The sequence below is a fragment of the Hemibagrus wyckioides genome, linkage group LG12, assembly GCF_019097595.1.
Source record: "Hemibagrus wyckioides isolate EC202008001 linkage group LG12, SWU_Hwy_1.0, whole genome shotgun sequence".
Taxonomy (NCBI): domain Eukaryota; kingdom Metazoa; phylum Chordata; class Actinopteri; order Siluriformes; family Bagridae; genus Hemibagrus; species Hemibagrus wyckioides.
This window is the reverse complement of record NC_080721.1, coordinates 2639269-2657959: the sequence shown is the minus strand read 5'-3', so window position 1 is coordinate 2657959 and position 18691 is coordinate 2639269. Positions and strand designations below refer to the sequence as shown.

General features: G+C 40.5%; 2 protein-coding genes across 7 annotated transcripts in view; both read left to right on the top strand.

Annotated features, from left to right (window-relative positions):
* The window catches only part of ash1l (ash1 (absent, small, or homeotic)-like (Drosophila)), a 35431-nt gene extending 32782 nt beyond the window's left edge, over positions 1-2649 (top strand). For all 5 annotated transcript variants that reach the window (XM_058405310.1, XM_058405309.1, XM_058405307.1 and 2 more), the window contains one exon: positions 11-2649. In XM_058405310.1, the coding sequence (XP_058261293.1) occupies positions 11-102 (92 nt within the window). In that variant the 3' untranslated portion in view covers positions 103-2649. The remainder of the gene's footprint in view (positions 1-10) is intronic.
* A 1534-nt stretch (positions 2650-4183) lies between these two features.
* lrrc71 (leucine rich repeat containing 71) lies at positions 4184-18049 on the top strand. 2 transcript variants are annotated; one of them, XM_058405326.1, is made up of 16 exons: positions 4184-4493; positions 4649-4687; positions 4777-4893; positions 5526-5645; positions 6066-6141; positions 6262-6336; positions 8223-8291; positions 11001-11142; positions 11301-11384; positions 12619-12693; positions 12862-12954; positions 14783-14852; positions 14998-15077; positions 15299-15410; positions 15489-15577; positions 15662-18049. In XM_058405326.1, exons 1-16 carry the CDS (start codon positions 4418-4420, stop codon positions 15782-15784), a joined length of 1440 nt encoding a protein of 479 aa, XP_058261309.1. In that variant the 5' UTR covers positions 4184-4417; the 3' UTR covers positions 15785-18049. The 2 variants fall into 2 exon arrangements, with proteins under 2 accessions (XP_058261309.1, XP_058261308.1); XM_058405325.1 differs by having other exon boundaries at positions 15299-15577.
* Positions 18050-18691: the final 642 nt, after the last annotated feature.

Genomic DNA, 18691 nt, shown 5'->3' with positions numbered 1-18691 from the left:
TTTCCTGCAGTTATAGACGTCACCTATCTCCTCGAGGAGGGCCCCGGACGCCGCCTGCGCAGACGCACACTCGGACTGAGCGACTTTGTGAGCAGGAAGTAACGCTGTTTCTATAGGTGACAAGCAGACGGCAAAACAAACAAACAAAAAAACAAAACAAAAGCAGAACAATATGCAGGAACAGCAAAAAGAGGGATGAAGGTCTGAGAAAGGAGAGACGCTTGAGGCTGTAAGGCTCTCTCCCTTTCAAAAGAAAAAAAAATCTGTCCTCCATTTTGCTCTATTTTTCCTAAAAGAGAGGCTGGATGTATGAACGTGCACAGGACATGAGGAAGATTTTGTTTTTGTTTTTTGTTTTTTGCCAGCAATGAGAGAATTATTTCTTTGATGCATTTAAAAAAGACAAATGATGTACGTTGCAATGACACACGAACATAGGAATATGTACTATTTAAAACCGCGTATGAACCTGACGGTCATTTCCGTTTCTGAGACAACAACAAGGAGGTCAGTGTTGTTGTTTTTTTTTTGTTTTGTTTTGTTTTTCAAGGTGGTACTACAGACAGAAAGAATGAGGCCTCTGAGAACAGACTGGGGGGTGGGGGGATGCGAGGTAGTTTGGCCACGCAGTTGGACGCAAGAGGAGACCGGTGAATAAAAAGACGCCTAGGAGCATAGGAGGCGCAGTGTAGCGCACATATACACTGCCTGTCCACTGAGAGAGGAGAGAAGAGGAGGGAGAAAGCAAGCGGAGAAAGAGCTCACTGCACTTTTTTCTAACACGGACGTCGTTCGCTCCCGGAGAGATGTACACTAACACTCAGTCACAGTAACGGAACGATATACTGTGCAGCAAAAAAACAAAAAAGATAAGCGAAACAGATAATTAAATACGTTATTGGTTTTTGTTTGTCGGTTTGTTGTTTGTTCCGTCATTCTGTAATTATATGAGGATCGGTAAGGGCCGGAGGGATGGGATGGGATGGGATGGTTTTTTTTTTTATTTTGTAAACTTGGATTAATGGTGTGTCGGGGCAAAGGAGGCAGCAGGAGCTTCTTTTATCCGTGTTATTTTTAAGAAGAAGAAGAAAAGCCCAGAGATTTTTGGTCTGTGAAGTAGTTTTCCCTGTTTTCAATTTACCAGCTCAATGAGATGTTGAACCAGTGAGGGTGCACTGAATTTTAACTGTAACGCCTTAGAGAGTGTGTGTGTGTGTGTGTGTGTGTGTGTGTGTGTGTGTGTGAGCGCTGCCCTGAATGTATGTAAGCCTGTTAGGAAAAATTAATAAATAAATAAATTTTAGGGTTTAATTTTGCAATTGAATAAAAAAAAAAAAAATGGACACATGCTGGGATTTCAAACGAGACGACTGGGTGGGAGGAAAAGGGGGCGGGGCTTCGGGTGTTGTATTGTCTGGTTTGTTTTAATTTTATCTATGGTTTTAGATTACATAATCACATTTTATTAATGATTTTTGGGGCCCCAAGCGAACATATGAGTTGCTGACAGAAAGAGAAGGGGAGGGTGGGATGAAAACTGACAAAGAGAGGAGAGGAAGATGTATATGATGTGCCAAGCTATGTATATATATGCAGACGGGATTATGTGAGAGACGTCTCCGGAAAAAAAAAGCAATATCTTGATAATGGATTTTTTTTTTTTTTTTTCCTTCTTTTTTGTTTTATTTTTGTGTATTGTATTGTACAGGACTCAACCCTATATGTATTATTATTATTATTATTAATTATTATTATTATTACGCCGTTTGTATTGGCATCATCGTTCATTTAAGCTTCGGGGCTTGAGGAGGGACGTGGCTGAACGTTTAGAAACGACGGAGGAAAGATAAGCGACTTGTCCTAAATTTTGTCGACATAGGAGGGAGGAGGAACGGACTCGGTGACCCCAGACCTGACGACTGTCATTGTAATTATTAATTTTAATGCTATTATTATTATTACTTTTGAAGGTGGGGGGGGAGCGCTTTTCCTCCTCCTCCTCCTCCTCCTCCTCCTTACCTTTGCTGCAAAGTGTTGAACACTAAAAAAACAAACCAACATAAAAATGTAAAGATGCTATTTTGGAAAATGGCAGAAAAGAAAAACTAAACAAGAGAAAAAGAGAGAGAGAGAGAGAAAAAAAAAGAATCTATCAGCTGACTATCATGTTCTTAATCTTTTCTTTTTTCTTTTTTTTTTTCCCCCCCATCCAGATTTTTGGGGGGAAAGAGGAAAAAAAAATAATAATAATAAACAGCTCCTTCTTTTTTTTTTTTTTTTTTTTTTTGTTTTGTTTTTGTGATAACGGTCATAATTATGATGCTCGTATTTCTTGTATTTGTGTGTTTGTGTGATTTGTTTAGTTATTTTAGACAATCACAAAAATAACATGCAAGCGTATGTATATGGACAGACTGACAGACATTTTGTGTTGTGTACAGTTTGTCGAAAAACTTTTTCCACTCTGGATAAAAAGTTTGTAATTATGATTCTAAAGTCATGGAAAATGCTGTCGGTTTTTACTTCTTTTTTTTTTTTTTTTCTTTTTTTTTCTTTTCGTTTTATATTCTATTTGTTTGTTTTTTTTTCTTTTTTTTTTTGTTTGTTCGTTTGTTTGTTTTTTAATAAAAAGCACTACATTGTCGTGAATATACCTTGCCTGTTGCTCTTACATTTAGCCAAGAAAACCATGTGATAATTCCTTTACTAGGTCATAACTATTGATACTCAAGGTATTACAGTCAAAGCATATTTTAATTGTATGGATTTAGTCGATTAATACATCTGCCAATAAAGTGAGTTTTAACTATTGCATAGAGCCTTATACATTTTTGAACTTGTCCGAAATGTGAGAGAGGAAGAAAAGGTCTTGGAAGAGTCGTGTCCGAATTCGTTTACAGAAGAAATGTTCTCATAATAATGTATCCCATAATGCATTGGGACTTACTCGGTGCTTGAACCCCTACTACCGCTTGATGTAATTCTTAATTTATCTTCTTTTTTGTTGTTGCTTTAAGTGAGAACTGTCTGGTTTGAGCCTTTAAAACATTCCTTCTAGTTCTCCCATCAGCACTTTATTTAGTTTCTCCCAATGTGTTTCAGGCTCAGTGACCGTCTCAGTGACCGGGTGATGCGTGCTGATTTCAGAACTCAAGTGTGCAGATATCAGAGTGCTTCCTTAAACACACACCTCTGCCTGATGATATTGTAGTATCAAGCTGTTTGCCCCCCCCCCAAGATTCTGTATCCCAGTTTTCAATGTTCTGCATCAGTTTCAACATAGACTCCATTCGTATGAATGGAATAGAATTAAATGTTGGAATGGAATTGAGTTGAACTTTAATTATTATTGTTTTTGTTGGACTTAATTGCTGCGGAAGGCTTCATGAGCACTCTCATTAGTCTGAAGTTACACAGCTACACCATACAAAGCAAACTGCTGCATGGATCAGACACACATCAGTAAGTCTCGTATGCACATGACCCCGTCACCGGTTGTCCCTCCTGGTACCACTTTTAGTAGATCCTGATCTCTGCATACCAGGAAGACCCAACAAGACCATTGAAAATGCTCTGCCCCTGGTGGTCAAGCCATTTATGCTGTCCAAGAAGTGACTGTTCATTTGCTGCGGCTCATATCTGCGAGTCGACTCCAGTAAAGAATCGATTCAAAGAGCCGACTCGCAAACGAGACATCACTCTGAACTGGAATAGTTACAAAGCGTCTGTGTCTGGAGATGAATTTATTAATCAGGTATATATATTTTTAAGCTGTTTACACTTTTATTAAATTTGAATTGTATTGTATAACTTCATAATTTTATAAGAACGTTTCCGGCTGTTCAGTCAGACGCGCCTCTCCTCCAACCAATCAGCGTTCATCTCAAAACAGCTCGCGAGACGTCTCGTGCCTCGTGACGTGATCTGCAAATGCGCGTTAACGCAGAATTATAAACCAGGCACTGGCATAAACGGGCAGGATAACCGGTACAAGTCTCACAATAAACTGTTTAAATAAATAATAATAATAATAATAATAATAATAATAAAGTGCTTTAAATAATTTTACCACATCATCTTTTCTGCTCACTTCGGGGTGCCATACGTCACTTCCGCCGTCTGAGGTAAACATGCACGGTCGCGGGCTAAAGCATGGTTGTTATGGCAACCGAGACAACTAGAGCTGAGACACTTGTCCTAGTCAATAGCGCTAGCATTTAGTCTCTTTAAAAATATCATGAAGTAAATAAATACTTTTATTATATATATATATTTAAATAAATAATAAGAATAAGGACAATATGAGTTACAGTAGGCAGCGCAGTTAATAAAATTGAGGAAATAAATAAATTAATTAATTAGTACTAATAATAATTTATTATTATTATTAATAATAATAATAATAATAATACAAACAATGAAAAAGCGGACGGAAAAAGTCAACAAGGAGAAAGGAAATTCTGGAGTCGAGGAAGAGCCTTCACAGACTGCAGGTTGAATCTTTTATTTATTTATTTATTTAATCTTCATAAATTTTTTGAGTGCTTTATTGCAGTTTAAATAGATGCAATTTGCCCAAAAATAAATAAATCAAAAAAATTCTTTGACTTTGTATTGTAATCAGTATGCTCTGCTTTCTAACAATTAGGATCAAATACACAAGACAAATGTCCTGTCCAAAGCCTCGGTAAGTGGACGATCACTGGCTGTCTCTATAGCAGAACTTCTCATATTGCCCCGGCGTCTTCGGTTAAACTTTATTGTTTTCGGCCACAGATGAGTTCCAGTGCTCGGGTCATCTGGATGTGGATTTCCCAGAGCTGTGTGCTTTAGTTGGGGTGAAGGAAATCCCTGATGTGAGACCACTAAAAGCTGCGTCACCTCTTACAGGAGGTATAACCCATCCATTTTCATCTCTCTGTGACGCGTGAGGCAGAGAAAACCAGGTCTTTACTCTCATGATCATGATAAGCACTTAACAATATGTTATGACTCAACCATGCTAGCTGGGTGATGCTCTGCTTTTTCATGTAGAACATTAAAAATAGATTCATGAGCTATGAACTATAACGGAGGAAATAAATGTATGCAAACGAATATGCGTGAGAAGATGTGTGTCCAGTATAGAATATGGTTGAAAATTAATATCTGCTTTAACCAAGGTCAGACTTGAAAATTGTAGAGACGTCTAACGAGAGAATGAAACTGCTAGTGACCGCTTTGCATCAAAATACTAACAATGTGGGGTTTTAATCATTTTCCCATTCTTTTCTTTAATCCTAATATTTCCCAATGACATACTGTGTGTAAATATGAAGCGGATATATATCTGAAATAAATTATATTACTATTTATCTACTACACGGATGAGGGCTATTAGATTAGATTAGAGTTGGAATTAAACCGTCCATTAAACTCCAGCAGGACAGGAAGATGTTTTGATTTAGAATTCTAGCGTATTTTTCAGCAGTTAATGCATGTACACACTGTATGCTGGAATGATGAGCCGTGTCTCTCTGCTTTAGACACTGACCAGGAACAGAGTTTCTCCGAAACCTGTACGACTGCCTGGTCTCCTAAACCCTGCCTTCACGTGGAAATGGAGAATGAGGACTCTCGTAGCGTGAAAAGAGTCCGAATATCTGGTAAGACAGTTGATGAAAAAAATGAAAGTTACACAACAGTTCACAAGCATCATGTTACGTTCAAGACGTTAGTGCTTCATTTATCTCTGTAATGTTTATAGCGATGTGACTAGCTCTGGGGTGTTGATTAGAGGATCAGGGTTCAAGCCCCAGCACCACCAAGCTCCACTGTTGGGCAATTGAGCAAGGCCCTTAACCCTCTCTGCTCCAGGAGTGCTGTATCATAACTGCCCCTGCGCTCTGACCACAAACCTGAGCAAAGCCCTTTTAACCCCATCTCTGCTCCAGAGTCTCTGTATCATGGCTGACCCTGTACTTTGTACTGGGCTATTCGAAGAAAGAATTTGGCTGTACATGTGACACTGTACATGTCACAAATAAATGGCTTCTAATGCTGCTGTGGTCTGTGTTATTGTGTAGGATGGAGGGTGGATGAGGTGATGGCTGGAGTGCTGAGTAAGACGTTACCATCCCTCAGTAATCTACAGAGCCTGGAGTAAGTAGATTCGGAAAAATCACGAACAAACTCCTCAAAAGTCATGATCACAAAAGAACAAAAGATCTTCCTACACATGCTACACTGTGTTGTATTCATGCTCCATGTTATATCTTACAGGATGTGGCAAGTTGGATTGACCGACTCCATTCTGACCTCCTTGAAGGACACAATTTGTTTGTGCTCAAAGCTCAGGTGACTATAACAGGGTGCAGGTTGTAAAAAACTGATAGAGTATATCATATTATTTCTACACTCTATACATACTATATGGATGATCATGTATACCGATCAGGCATAACATTATGACCACCTGCCTAATATTGTGTTGGTCCCCTTTTTGCTGCAGAAACAGCCCTGACCTGTAGAGGCATGGGCTCCAGTAGATCCCTGAAGGTGTGCTGTGGTATCTGGCACCAAGATGTTAGCAGCAGATCCTTTAAGTCCTGTAAGTTGCGAGGTGGAGCCTCCATGGGCTTAAAGGATACTTTTGATAGATACTGACCACTGCAGACCAGGAACACCACCACAAGAGCTGCATTTTTAGGAATGCTATGATCCAGTGGTCTAGCCATCACAATTTGGTCCTTTTGGTCAAATCCTTCCTTTTGTCCATTTTTCCTGCTTCTAACACATCAACTTTGAGGACAAAATGTTCACTTGCTGCCTAATATATCCCACCCACTAACAGGTGCCATGATGAGGATGACATTATTCACTTCACCGGTCACTGCTCATAATGTTATACCTGTATATGGATGTAGTGGAGGCTCAGTGAGTTCTCCTCAAACTCCTGAGTAAAGTATATTCATTTCTGTACATAATATTTGGTTGAGGCTCCTTTTGCACAAATTATGGAGTCCATCATCCTGTGGCACTGCTGAGGTGTAATGGAGATTACTTCGACAGCAGCCTTCAGCTCATCTGTATTGTGGGGTCTGGTGTCTCTCATCTTCCTCCTGACAATACCACATAGATTCACTATAGGGTTCACGTCAGGTGAGTTGGCCGGCCAGTCAAGCACAGTAATATCAAGGTCAACAATCCAGTTCCAAGTAGTTTTGGCACTGTGTGTACTTCTGGAAAAGGAAATCAGCATCTCCGTAAAGCTGGTCAGCACATGGAAGCATGAAGTGCTCTTAAATCTCTTGGTGGATGTCTGCACTGACACAACACCAGCAGATGGCACAGCACCCCAAATCATCACTGACTGTGGACACTGGACTTCAAGCAGCCTGGATTCTGTCCCTCCCCCTCTTTCTCCAGACTCTGGGACCTTGATTTCCAAATGAAATGCAAAATTTACTTTCATGTGAAGAGAGGACTGTGGAGCACTGAGTTATGCTCCAGTTCCTCTTCTCCGTAGTCCAGATAAGATGCTTCTGATGTTGTCTCTGCTTCAGGAGTGGCTTGACACTTGGAATGCGACACTTGTAGCCCATTTCCTGGACACGTCTGTGTGTGGTGGCTCTCTGTGCACTGACTCCAGCCTCAGTCCACTCCTTGTGAAGCTCACCCATGTCCTTGAATTGGCTTTGCTTGACAATCTCATCAAGGCTATGGTTATCCCTGTTGCTTGTGCACCTTTTCCTACCACACCTTGCCCTTCCGGTCAACTTTCCATGAATATGCTTTGATACAGCACGCTGTGAACAGCCGAGCCTTTCAGCAATCATCTTCTGTGGCTTAACATCCTATGGAGGGGGTCAATCAGTGAGTGTCTGGTCAAGTCAGCAGTCTTCCCCATGATTGTGGTAGTGTGTACTGAAGCTGACTGGGACATTTGTGGTAGTTAACCTGCATAAAAAGTGATTTGCTTGAAGTGGAAATGAAATATTCTTATTTTTTTCAGTGTTTTTGAGCTGTAGGCCACAGTCATCAGAATTTAAATCAAAAATGCTTGGAGCATTTTAGTGTACTTGTAATGAGTCTGAAATATATACGCTTTTCATTTTCTTGCAAAACATATTGAAATTTTCTATGAATTTTTTGAGATGCACCTGTATGTGACAAATAAAGGCTTCTTCTTCTTCTTCTAATGAAAGAGGTTATACTGTATGTTCTTGCTGTGTCTGTGGCAGGAGAGTTATTTTGGAGGGAACTCCACTTCCAGGGAACACTTACCATATTCTCCTGGGAGAGGACAGCATGTAAGTCCCACTCGTGTTCACATTTATAATCAATTCAGATATTAAAATAGGACATGGGTCCATAATAATAAGAATAATAAGAAGAAGATCTAGGTAGTGTGAGTTGCTCTGCCATAAACACAATATTTTTGTTTATGACAAATGAAACATGAAGTCGTTGCGATGGATATTTTTAGTATCTGTGTGTCAGTTTAAATAAATACAGTATCTATATCTAGTGTTATGGTTAAACATATGGTTAGATAGATAGATAGATGGGTGGGTGGTCGGGTGGATGGATAGATAGATAGATAGATAGATAGATAGATAGATAGATAGATAGATAGATAGATAGATGGGTGGGTGGATCAGTGGTCGGGTGGATGGATGGATAGATAGATAGATAGATAGATAGATAGATAGATAGATAGATAGATAGATAGATAGATAGATAGATAGATAGATAGATAGATAGATAGATGGGTGGGTGGATCGGTGGTCGGGTGGATGGATGGATGGATGGATGGATAGATAGATAGATAGATAGATAGATAGATAGATAGATAGATAGATGGGTGGGTGGATCGGTGGTCGGGTGGATGGATAGATAGATAGATAGATAGATAGATAGATAGATAGATAGATAGATAGATAGATAGATAGATAGATAGATGGGTGGGTGGATCGGTGGTCGGGTGGATGGATGGATGGATAGATAGATAGATAGATAGATAGATAGATAGATAGATAGATAGATAGATAGATAGATAGATAGATAGATAGATAGATAGATAGATAGATAGATGGGTGGGTGGATCAGTGGTCGGGTGGATGGATGGATGGATAGATAGATAGATAGATAGATAGATAGATAGATAGATAGATAGATAGATAGATAGATGGTCGGGTGGATGGATAGATAGATAGATAGATAGATAGATAGATAGATAGATAGATAGATAGATAGATAGATAGATAGATAGATAGATAGGTGGTCGGGTGGATGGATAGATAGATAGATAGATAGATAGATAGATAGATAGATAGATAGATAGATAGATAGATAGATAGATAGATAGATAGATAGGTGGGTGGATCGGTGGGTGGGTGGATGGATGAATGGATAGATAGATCCAAATATTCGAAATACCCGAATTTAAGGGTTCAAAAATATAACAAAAAATTATATATATACACTATATTGCCAAAAGTATTCGCTGATTCTGATTCCAAATAATCAGAATCAGGTATTCCAATCACTTCCATGGCCACAGGTGTATAAAATCAAGCACCTAGGCATGCAGACTGTTTTTACAAACATTTGTGAAAGAATGGGTCGCTCTCAGGAGCTCAGTGAATTCCAGCGTGGAACTGTGATAGGATGCCACCTGTGCAACAAATCCAGTCGTGAAATTTCCTCGTTCCTAAATATTCCACAGTGAACTGTCAGCTGTATTATAAGAACGTGGAAGTGTTTGGGAACGACAGCAACTCAGCCACGAAGTGGTAGGCCACGTAAACTGACGGAGCGGGGTCAGCGGATGCTGAGGTGCATAGTGCGAAGAGGTCACCAACTTTCTGCAGAGTCAGTCACTACAGACCTCCAAACTTCATGTGACCTTCAGATTAGCTCAAGCTAACAAGCTGGGCTTGGCCCCTTAGTTCCAGTGAAAGGAACTCTGAATGCTTCAGCATACCAAGACATTTTGGACAATTCCATGCTCCCAACTTTGTGGGAACAGTTTGGAGCTGGCCCCTTCCTCTTCCAACATGACTGTGCACCAGTGCACAAAGCAAGGTCCATAAAGACATGGATGACAGAGTCTGGTGTGGATGAACTTGACTGGCCTGCACAGAGTCCTGACCTCAACCCGATAGAACACCTTTGGGATGAATTAGAGCGGAGACTGTGAGCCAGACCTTCTTGTCCAACATCAGTGTGTGACCTCACAAATGCGCTTCTGGAAGAATGGTCAAAAATTCCCATAAACACACTCCTAAACCTTGTGGACAGCCTTCCCAGAAGAGTTGAAGCTGTTATAGCTGCAAAGGGCGGACCGACGTCATATTGAACCCTATGGATTAGGAATGGGATGTCACTTAAGTTCATATGCAAGTCAAGGCAGGTGAGCGAATACTTTTGGCAATATAGTGTGTAATATATATATATATACACATTTTCACTGTGTACTGCATCTGCTATATGGTTGAAGTGACAAAGCTTCTTTGACTTATATATATCAAACAAATAACCTATAATAAAATAAATATAACAAAAATACTGAATACTAAACCAGAATGTAAAGGTGCAGCCATAGAGGGTATGTGTAAAAACTGTGTTTATGAGTCCTGTGCAAATCTCAGTGTAACAAATCTCTCAGACTATGGACTTCCCGGCAACTCGAACCATCAAGGAATTCTCCTCTGAACTCTCTGAAACACTGCTGTTTTGTTTACTCAAGAGACTAATGTGTGTGAAAATCCCTGAAGGTCAGCAGACCAAACTATTCCAAATCCGGCAGTCGGCTTGTGTCCAGATGAAACTTGGTATGGAAATACAGCATGCAGAGTTTAAAGAGATTTCTACAGTGTGTATCGTTTTAGGGATAAAATAGGGATAAAATAGTTACCTTAAACTTTTATAATTGTTTCTGCTAACAATATCCATTGTTAAAAGAGTTATACAAATAAACTGAATTGAATTGTTATTTTCTCCGTTTTATCCTCTAGGATATCACACCTGTCATTGCGAAACAACGGCATAGGCGAAGAGGGAGCATGTCTGATCGGTTTAACGCTCTCTAAGAACCTCCTGTCACTCAACATGGCCTTTAACGCTGTCGGAGATGAGGGTGCTGTGTATTTAGCACAGGTGTAAAGACTTTTCCATGGATTTTTATCTTACATTACAATGTGAATAATGTGACTGTAATAGAATCAGATTGTTTTAAAAATTAGAGATACGAGTACACACATCCAACTAAACAAATCCAGCTGATTGTCATGCTTGTCTTCTTTGCTCTTTTACAGGCGTTGCGTCTCAATCACACTTTGCTCTATCTCTCCCTGGCCAACAATCACATCAGCGATGCAGGAGCAGCACATCTGGCTCAGGTCTGACCTTCTGACATGGTTTTTAACCATTATTCAACTGAGTAATTTAACAGGCTATAGATTGTGTTTGTAGTAAGTTTCTAGGAGGAAGTAGCTATAGGTTTGCTGAAGTGTGTGTGTGTGTGTGTGTGTGTGTGTGTGTGTGTGTGTGTTTGTGATACAGGAAATCTGCACACTGATTAATTAGATATTAGTTTGTGAGTGCAGACCAACACACTCCTGCTGAAAGGTGGAAGTTGTTGAATAGTAGAGATTAGACGGGGGGTTAACTAAAAGAAGGAGGTGACAGAAAGGGTGGATTTTCATGTGGTCTCTCTACCAAGTTTAAGGTGACTATCAGTCTAGCACAGGGGTATGCAAGTTCGGTCCTAGAGAGCCGCAGTCCTGCAGATTTTAGCTCCAGCCCTAAAAAAAAAAAACAACTCACCTGCCTGTAGTCTTAGTAATCCTGAAGACCTGGATTAACTTGTTCAGGTGTGTGATTAGGGGTGGCGCTGAAATCTGCAGGACTGCGGCTCTCTAGGACCGAACTTGCCTACCCCTGGTCTAGCAGTTTGGTCTTTAGGCAGGGGATGTGAACGCTGTGATGTGGAGCAGGAATCGCAGCACGGTACTGAACCCGAGACCCGTGTGAGTTCGGTTTCTCTGGAACTGTGACCCAATTCACGTGAAGTTGAGGTGTCTTTATTTGTCACATATACATGACTGCACAGTGAAATTCTTTTGTCACATATCCCATCCTTGGGGGTTGGGGTCAGAGCGCAGGGTCAGCCATGATACAGCACCCCTGGAGCGGAGGGGGGTGGGGGGTTGGGTGTTTAGGTGATTGGTTGGGGTAAGGGTCCTTGGCAGTGGTGGGGCTTAAACCCCAATCTTTCGGTCAGTGACCATCTGGAAGTGACCTACATGTGTGTTTTAGTCAATGACATTGTTAGCTTGCACAACACAGGTGTAGCATGAACAATGTGGGACACAGAAGAGGTGAGACACATGGAGGTTGTGTTCTTCATGTGATGAGGTAAGATGAACACCGTGGTTTGAGAGTCTGACCACCCAGTCAGATTCGGACCACGGCAAACGTGTCCAGTGTGAAAACCGTATAAAACCCGGAGTAAAAGTAGGAGGTTTGTTAACAAAAATTGCCGTGTCCACACGTTACATAAAGCTGTCCATTTGGATTTGAACTCACATGCAATAATAACAGAGGAGGATATTATTCTGTGCTTCTCTGTAGGTGTTCGGCCCGTTTGCTCTGACACATGAAGAAATAGTGGAGAGGAGGAGGCTGTTGAAAAGGAAAGATCGACTGGTGAGAAAGAACACAGCGTTTCTACTTTCTGTCACATTCACCTCAAGTTTAAATCAGAGTCTCAGCTATTTTCTCTCCTGAAATCTTTCCATCAGCTTCTTTTCTTTCATGTATGTTCTTCCTCCACTCTCTCTTTCTCTCCTTCCCTCTATCTCACTCTTGTTGTAGTCAGCTCAGTTGATAAGTGAAGACTCTAAATGTGAGTCCAGCCCCAGCAGCTCATCGCTGGAGTGCAGCATCAAAAGTGCCACCAAGAAAAAGGTAGATAATTAAATGCCAGGATTCAAACTCACAACCTTATGGATACCATTGACTTAAACCTTCATCTCTGAGCCATCATTGCTCTCTGATATCTTTAGTTTAACTGTGTTAAGTTGTCTTTATTTGTCACATGTACATGACTGCACAGTGAAATTCTTTCTTTGCATATCCCATCCTTGGGGGTTGGGGTCAGATCGCAGGGTCAACCAAGATGGGTTGGGGACCTTGCTCAAGGGCCCGACGGTGGCAGCATGGCAGTGCTGGGGCTCGAACCCTGATCTTCCGGTCAATGACCTAGTCTTAAAGGAGAATTTCACTTCCAGAACAAAAATCTACAAATAATTCCCTCACCCCCTTGTCATCCAAGATGTTCATGTCATGTCTTTCTTACATCAGTTGTAAAGAAATTATGCTTTTTGAGGACAACATCAGGATTTTTCTCCATATAGTGGACTTCAATGGTGTCCGCGGGTTTGAACTTCCAAAATGCAGTCTAAATGCAGCTTCAGAGAGCTTTAAACCATCCCAGGAAGAAGGGTCAGATGTGGAGGACAGGAGGTTTCTAAAGTAGGTGGTCAGGGGGGGCTCGGTTTAACAAAGTGGTGACGAGAGAAACTCCTCTTTTGTTTTAAAAAAGATTAACAAATCAATTTTTATCAAAAAGAGTTATTGGCGAGTCGCACTTGACCGAGCCATACTGAAATGAAGAGTGTGAACAATAGAAAATGACTACCTGTTAGTTTATACATATCTCCAGGAGCTTTTAAACCCTAGAGAAAGTTCAGCCTTTTGTTCCAGTCTTTATTCTCTCAGACTAACTAAAGAGTAGAGTATAAAAGTACAAAAAAAAATCATTTCTGTTTCCTCTACACACTGCATAGCCGAAGCCTGTGAGGTTGTCACGTGATGAACGAACGACTCGGGAGATGAACAAATCGTGTTTCCCGTACAGAACCTATAGGATGTTGCACGTGCGGTCAATGCAAAATGAACGAACAGCTCTCTGAGACGACTCGTTGTTCCCGAGTCATATCAAGGATTCGTTTAGTATGAGCGAATCATTCATGAAAGACCCATCACTATTGTCAAACTGAGATAATTAGACTATAGGATAGGATAATGGCATCCCGTGTACGAGCTCACAGGCCTAATCAAGGAGAAATCCCTAGTTCACAAGACTCCTGAAAACCATCAAACTCCACACACAGCTTCATCAGCTCTCATTTCTCACATCCAGCTGAGGCTGATGTTTCTGTTGAACTGATTTGTGATGTCAGACTCCACAGTACAGGCAGGACTTGAATTATTTGCACTTTAAATGTTATTTTATTGTGTTTGTTTAGCCAGCATGGCGCTCACATTTAGGCCGTCCTCTTTCCCTAGTGACATGCTCTCCAGCAGCTAAACACAGAGTTACCTACAGAAACCCAACAGTGTCCTGATTCATTGACGATTCATTTGTTTATGCCTGAAAATGTCTGATCATGGAGTAAAACCAAAGCTCATAGAATAGCCTCCCGGTGGTCCAGCAGCAGGGTCCTGCGCTCATTTCCGTGACCCGGTTCGATCCCCGGGCAGGGCGCTAACCCAGCCACTGAAGGGTTAACTCCCAAGCCTGGATTAAATGGGACGGTTGTGTCAGGAAGGGCGTAATTCACGTTTACTGTCTTCATTTTCAGTTCACCCTGCTCAGAATTTCTGTGATCATTTATTTTTTCAGATTTTGAAAAATAGTCAAATAAATAAAAAGGCAAAAAATACTACAGGATCGTAAACATCAGAGTGGACGTATAGCATCGGTTTCAACCTTTAACCTGCTTCTTTGTAGGATTCCAGCAAAAAGGATGAGAAGCTAACAGCAGGAAAGAAAGAGGACCTCAAAGTGGAAAAGAAAAGAAGTAAAAATTTGTAAAAATATATATATATATTTTTTTTTAATTTACAGCTAAATTAATTCCAACACTGGATTTGATATTTAGGCTTTATAAAAAAAAAAAAATTATATTTATTTATTTTTTAATATTATTTATTTTTTTCTGTCAGGCTTGGATACTAAAATCCCACAAGGCAGAGGAGGGAAATCCGATGGGAAAGACAAGCACACATCAGTGAAAGAACAAGAGGTAGGACACCATTATTATAGAAATAAACCACTTTTAATTGCCAGTAATGTCATGTCCTGTAGTCTACACTCTCCTGATATACACTCACTGGCCACTTTATTAGGAACATGCTCATGGTTGTCGGTTTGAGTGTTTCAGGAGCCGCTGAGATCTTTCACACACACAGCACACGGTCATCTCGGTTTATTTTTTATTGTGTGTCTTGTGTGTGTGTGTCTAAGACAGAAGAGGTGTCTGAAACACAAAGCCCTTTGCTGAATCCTGCTATACAGAGCACCGGAGGGAAAGTGATTCATCCAGGCAACACAACACTTCTCTCTCTGAACTTGTCAGGTCAGTCATTAACAAGTCTGACCCTTTACCTCTCCATGAATCTGCCCACGTTTTCCTCATTCCTTCTCATCTGTACAGGCAATAAACTGACCCAGCGGTCCCTTCAGATCTTTCTGTCATCTGTGGAGAGTCAAGGGCGAAGAGGTCTCCAGTATCTTTCTCTTAATGTGAGGTTTACACACGAATATCTGACTATAAATCAATCTGATTCCAGGTGAGATTATATTTATTTAAGTTGTCTTTTTTTCCAGAGGAACTGCTTTCCTTCAGACTGTGAGGTCTTCCTGAAATTACAGGAAATTATGTCACTTAAGGATCCTCGAAACAGACCCGACTTGGCTCAGGTGGAGGCTGAACAGGGGCAGGCAGCGTAGAGTATAATCATGCGTCCGAATTTGACCTTAGGATGATGTTTCGATGGTGTAACCTGACCATTGTAGATCCTCCCGAGTATGGAATCAATCACTACAGGGTGTGCTGTTGTAGAGAAATAATCAGTCATGTGATCGTGTGAAGTAAACCCAGCGGGCACATTGATATCAATTTGATGTCAAATATTAGTCAAGACTTGATCAAGATGCTGTATAACATTATTTTAAATTCAGTTTGGAAGGCAATTTCTTCCAGTGGTAATTGGTTTAAAATAGAGTTAATCCTACACTGAAATTGGTTTATTATACACTATATTGCCAAAAGTATTCGCTCACCCATCCAAATAATCAGAATCAGGTGTTCCAATCACTTCCATGGCCACAGGTGTATAAAATCAAGCACCTAGGCATGCAGACTGTTTTTACAAACATTTGTGAAAGAATGGGTCGCTCTCAGGAGCTCAGTGAATTCCAGTGTGGAACTGTGATAGGATGCCACCTGTGCAACAAATCCAGTCGTGAAATTTCCTCGCTCCTAAATATTCCACAGTCAACTGTCAGCTGTATTATAAGAACGTGGAAGTGTTTGGGAACGACAGCAACTCAGCCACGAAGTGGTAGGCCACGTAAACTGACGGAGCGGGGTCAGCGGATGCTGAGGCGCATAGTGCGAAGAGGTCGCCAACTTTCTGCAGAGTCAATCGCTACAGACCTCCAAACTTCATGTGGCCTTCAGATTAGCTCAAGCTAACAAGCTGGGCTTGGCCCCTTAGTTCCAGTGAAAGGAACTCTGAATGCTTCAGCATACCAAGACATTTTGGACAATTCCATGCTCCCAACTTTGTGGGAACAGTTTGGAGCTGGCCCCTTCCTCTTCCAACATGACTGTGCACCAGTGACCAAAGCAAGGTCCATAAAGACATGGATGACAGAGTCTGGTGTGGATGAACTTGACTGGCCTGCACAGAGTCCTGACCTCAACCCGATAGAACACCTTTGGGATGAATTAGAGCGGAGACTGAGAGCCAGGCCTTCTCGTCCAACATCAGTGTGTGACCTCACAAATGCGCTTCTGGAAGAATGGTCAAAAATTCCCATAAACACACTCCTAAACCTTGTGGACAGCCTTCCCAGAAGAGTTGAAGCTGTTATAGCTGCAAAGGGTGGACCGACGTCATATTGAACCCTATGGATTAGGAATGGGATGTCACTTAAGTTCATATGCGAGTCAAGGCAGGTGAGCAAATACTTTTGGCAATATAGTGTATATGTAGGCCAAAATGTTTGACGTTCAATTTACATCAAACTAATGTCATGTTTTAGACGTGAAATTGATGTCATATTGATATCACACTGACATCAATAATTCAGCTGTTTAGCACTTTTTTCTCTTTCTTAATCATTTGGCATCTGCTGATTTTCCCATTAATCTCAGTAATTTAAAAAACAACAAAAATATTTCGGACTGGTTATTATTTTTTTATTTTTAATGATACCATAATGCTGCGTAATTACAATACTGAAATTACTATATTTTTTGTAATAATGTATTGCCAGTTAATTAATTTACAGTAAGTAGGCCTAATTTTTCACAGTGAAAAAACCTTGACATTTCTTGTCTGAATAACAACAACAGGCATCCCTCCCAATTTGAAATAAATCTAATATTTATTTATTTTTATTATTCCCTGGAAATGCTTCCTCTGCTGTTCACCGCCACAGGGGAGGGGTGACGAGATCCAATTGAAGACTCCAGAATCAGTCCTAACAATCCCTTCCCTTTCTCATTAACGTGAACTTTTATCAGGCTCACTGACTCGCGCTGTGTCTTTTTATCATGTAGGTAAATGTGTTAACAACTCAAAAAAATGTAGAATATAAATTATTTTGGGCAAATTTTAAACGTTTTAATGAAATATGACTCTGTGCAAGGACGTTTGGTACTTTTTGTGTCTTTGTGCTATTTTCCATTGTTTTTATATCCTGTTTTAGTTTAGCTAAAGAATCATTTTAATTTTACCTTTTGTGTTCAGACTAATGGGCAGCCTGTTGCCTCACAGCAAGAAGGTCCTGGGTTCGACATGTACATTAGGTTGGTTAGTAATTCTAAATTGGCTATAAAAGTGAAAGTTGTCTGTCTATATGTGTGATGGACTGGCAGGGTGGGATAGCAGCAGACCCCTGTGACCCTAATTAGGAATAAAGCTGGTATAGACAATGTGTCCAAAAGGGCTAAACTCGTGATAAATAAAATATTTCTTACTTTAATTACTTTTGTGTCATCATTTTGGTGTTCAAAATAAGACGTCAATATGTGGATGTCACATTGATTTTTGACAAATTTTTGACATTTTTTGGCATCAATTTGATGTCGTTTCACTGGGAAGCGGAAGGTCTTCCCGATGTGTTCTTATTCCTCTTATACCACAATATGTTGTTAATAAAGAACCATCAACATGATGATAATTCAGCTAGATTTGATCCTGGGATTGAGGAATTGGTTCTTTTAGGTTCTCTAGCTTTAAATGAGCTTGTTGTTGCTGTCGCTAAAATAAACACCAGATAATTGTTTTTTTTTTTTGTCTCACTTTGATTTATTAAATATAATAAAATAATACACCTGTACAGACGAGAGAAGGTTAAAGCTCATGGATGAACTGGATGAAGGTGTTAGGGTACACCATGTGCTTGCTAGATGGTTGCTATGCTGTCGTAGGTGGTTGCTAGGGTGTTGCTAAATTCCCCGTGTACTACATAAAAGTTTGCAGCTCATATGGTTTGCACAACAAGAGTAAAAAAGTGGAATATTACCCTCTTTTTGCGCAGCAAACGAAATCCCAAACTTTCCCGAAAGCACAACCTGTCCCATGTTTTTACCTCAGAGGTTAGGGCGCGTGACCCTTTCCGCCA

Coding starts and splice junctions, on each gene's coding strand:
- lrrc71 (XM_058405325.1), top strand. CDS start 4,418: ATGAAAAAGCGGACGGAAAAAGTCAACAAGGAGAAAGGAAATTCTGGA. Junction 4,494..4,648: donor AGAGCCTTCACAGACTGCAG/GTTGAATCTTTT, acceptor TCTAACAATTAG/GATCAAATACACAAGACAAA. Junction 6,337..8,222: donor TGTTTGTGCTCAAAGCTCAG/GTGACTATAACA, acceptor TGTCTGTGGCAG/GAGAGTTATTTTGGAGGGAA.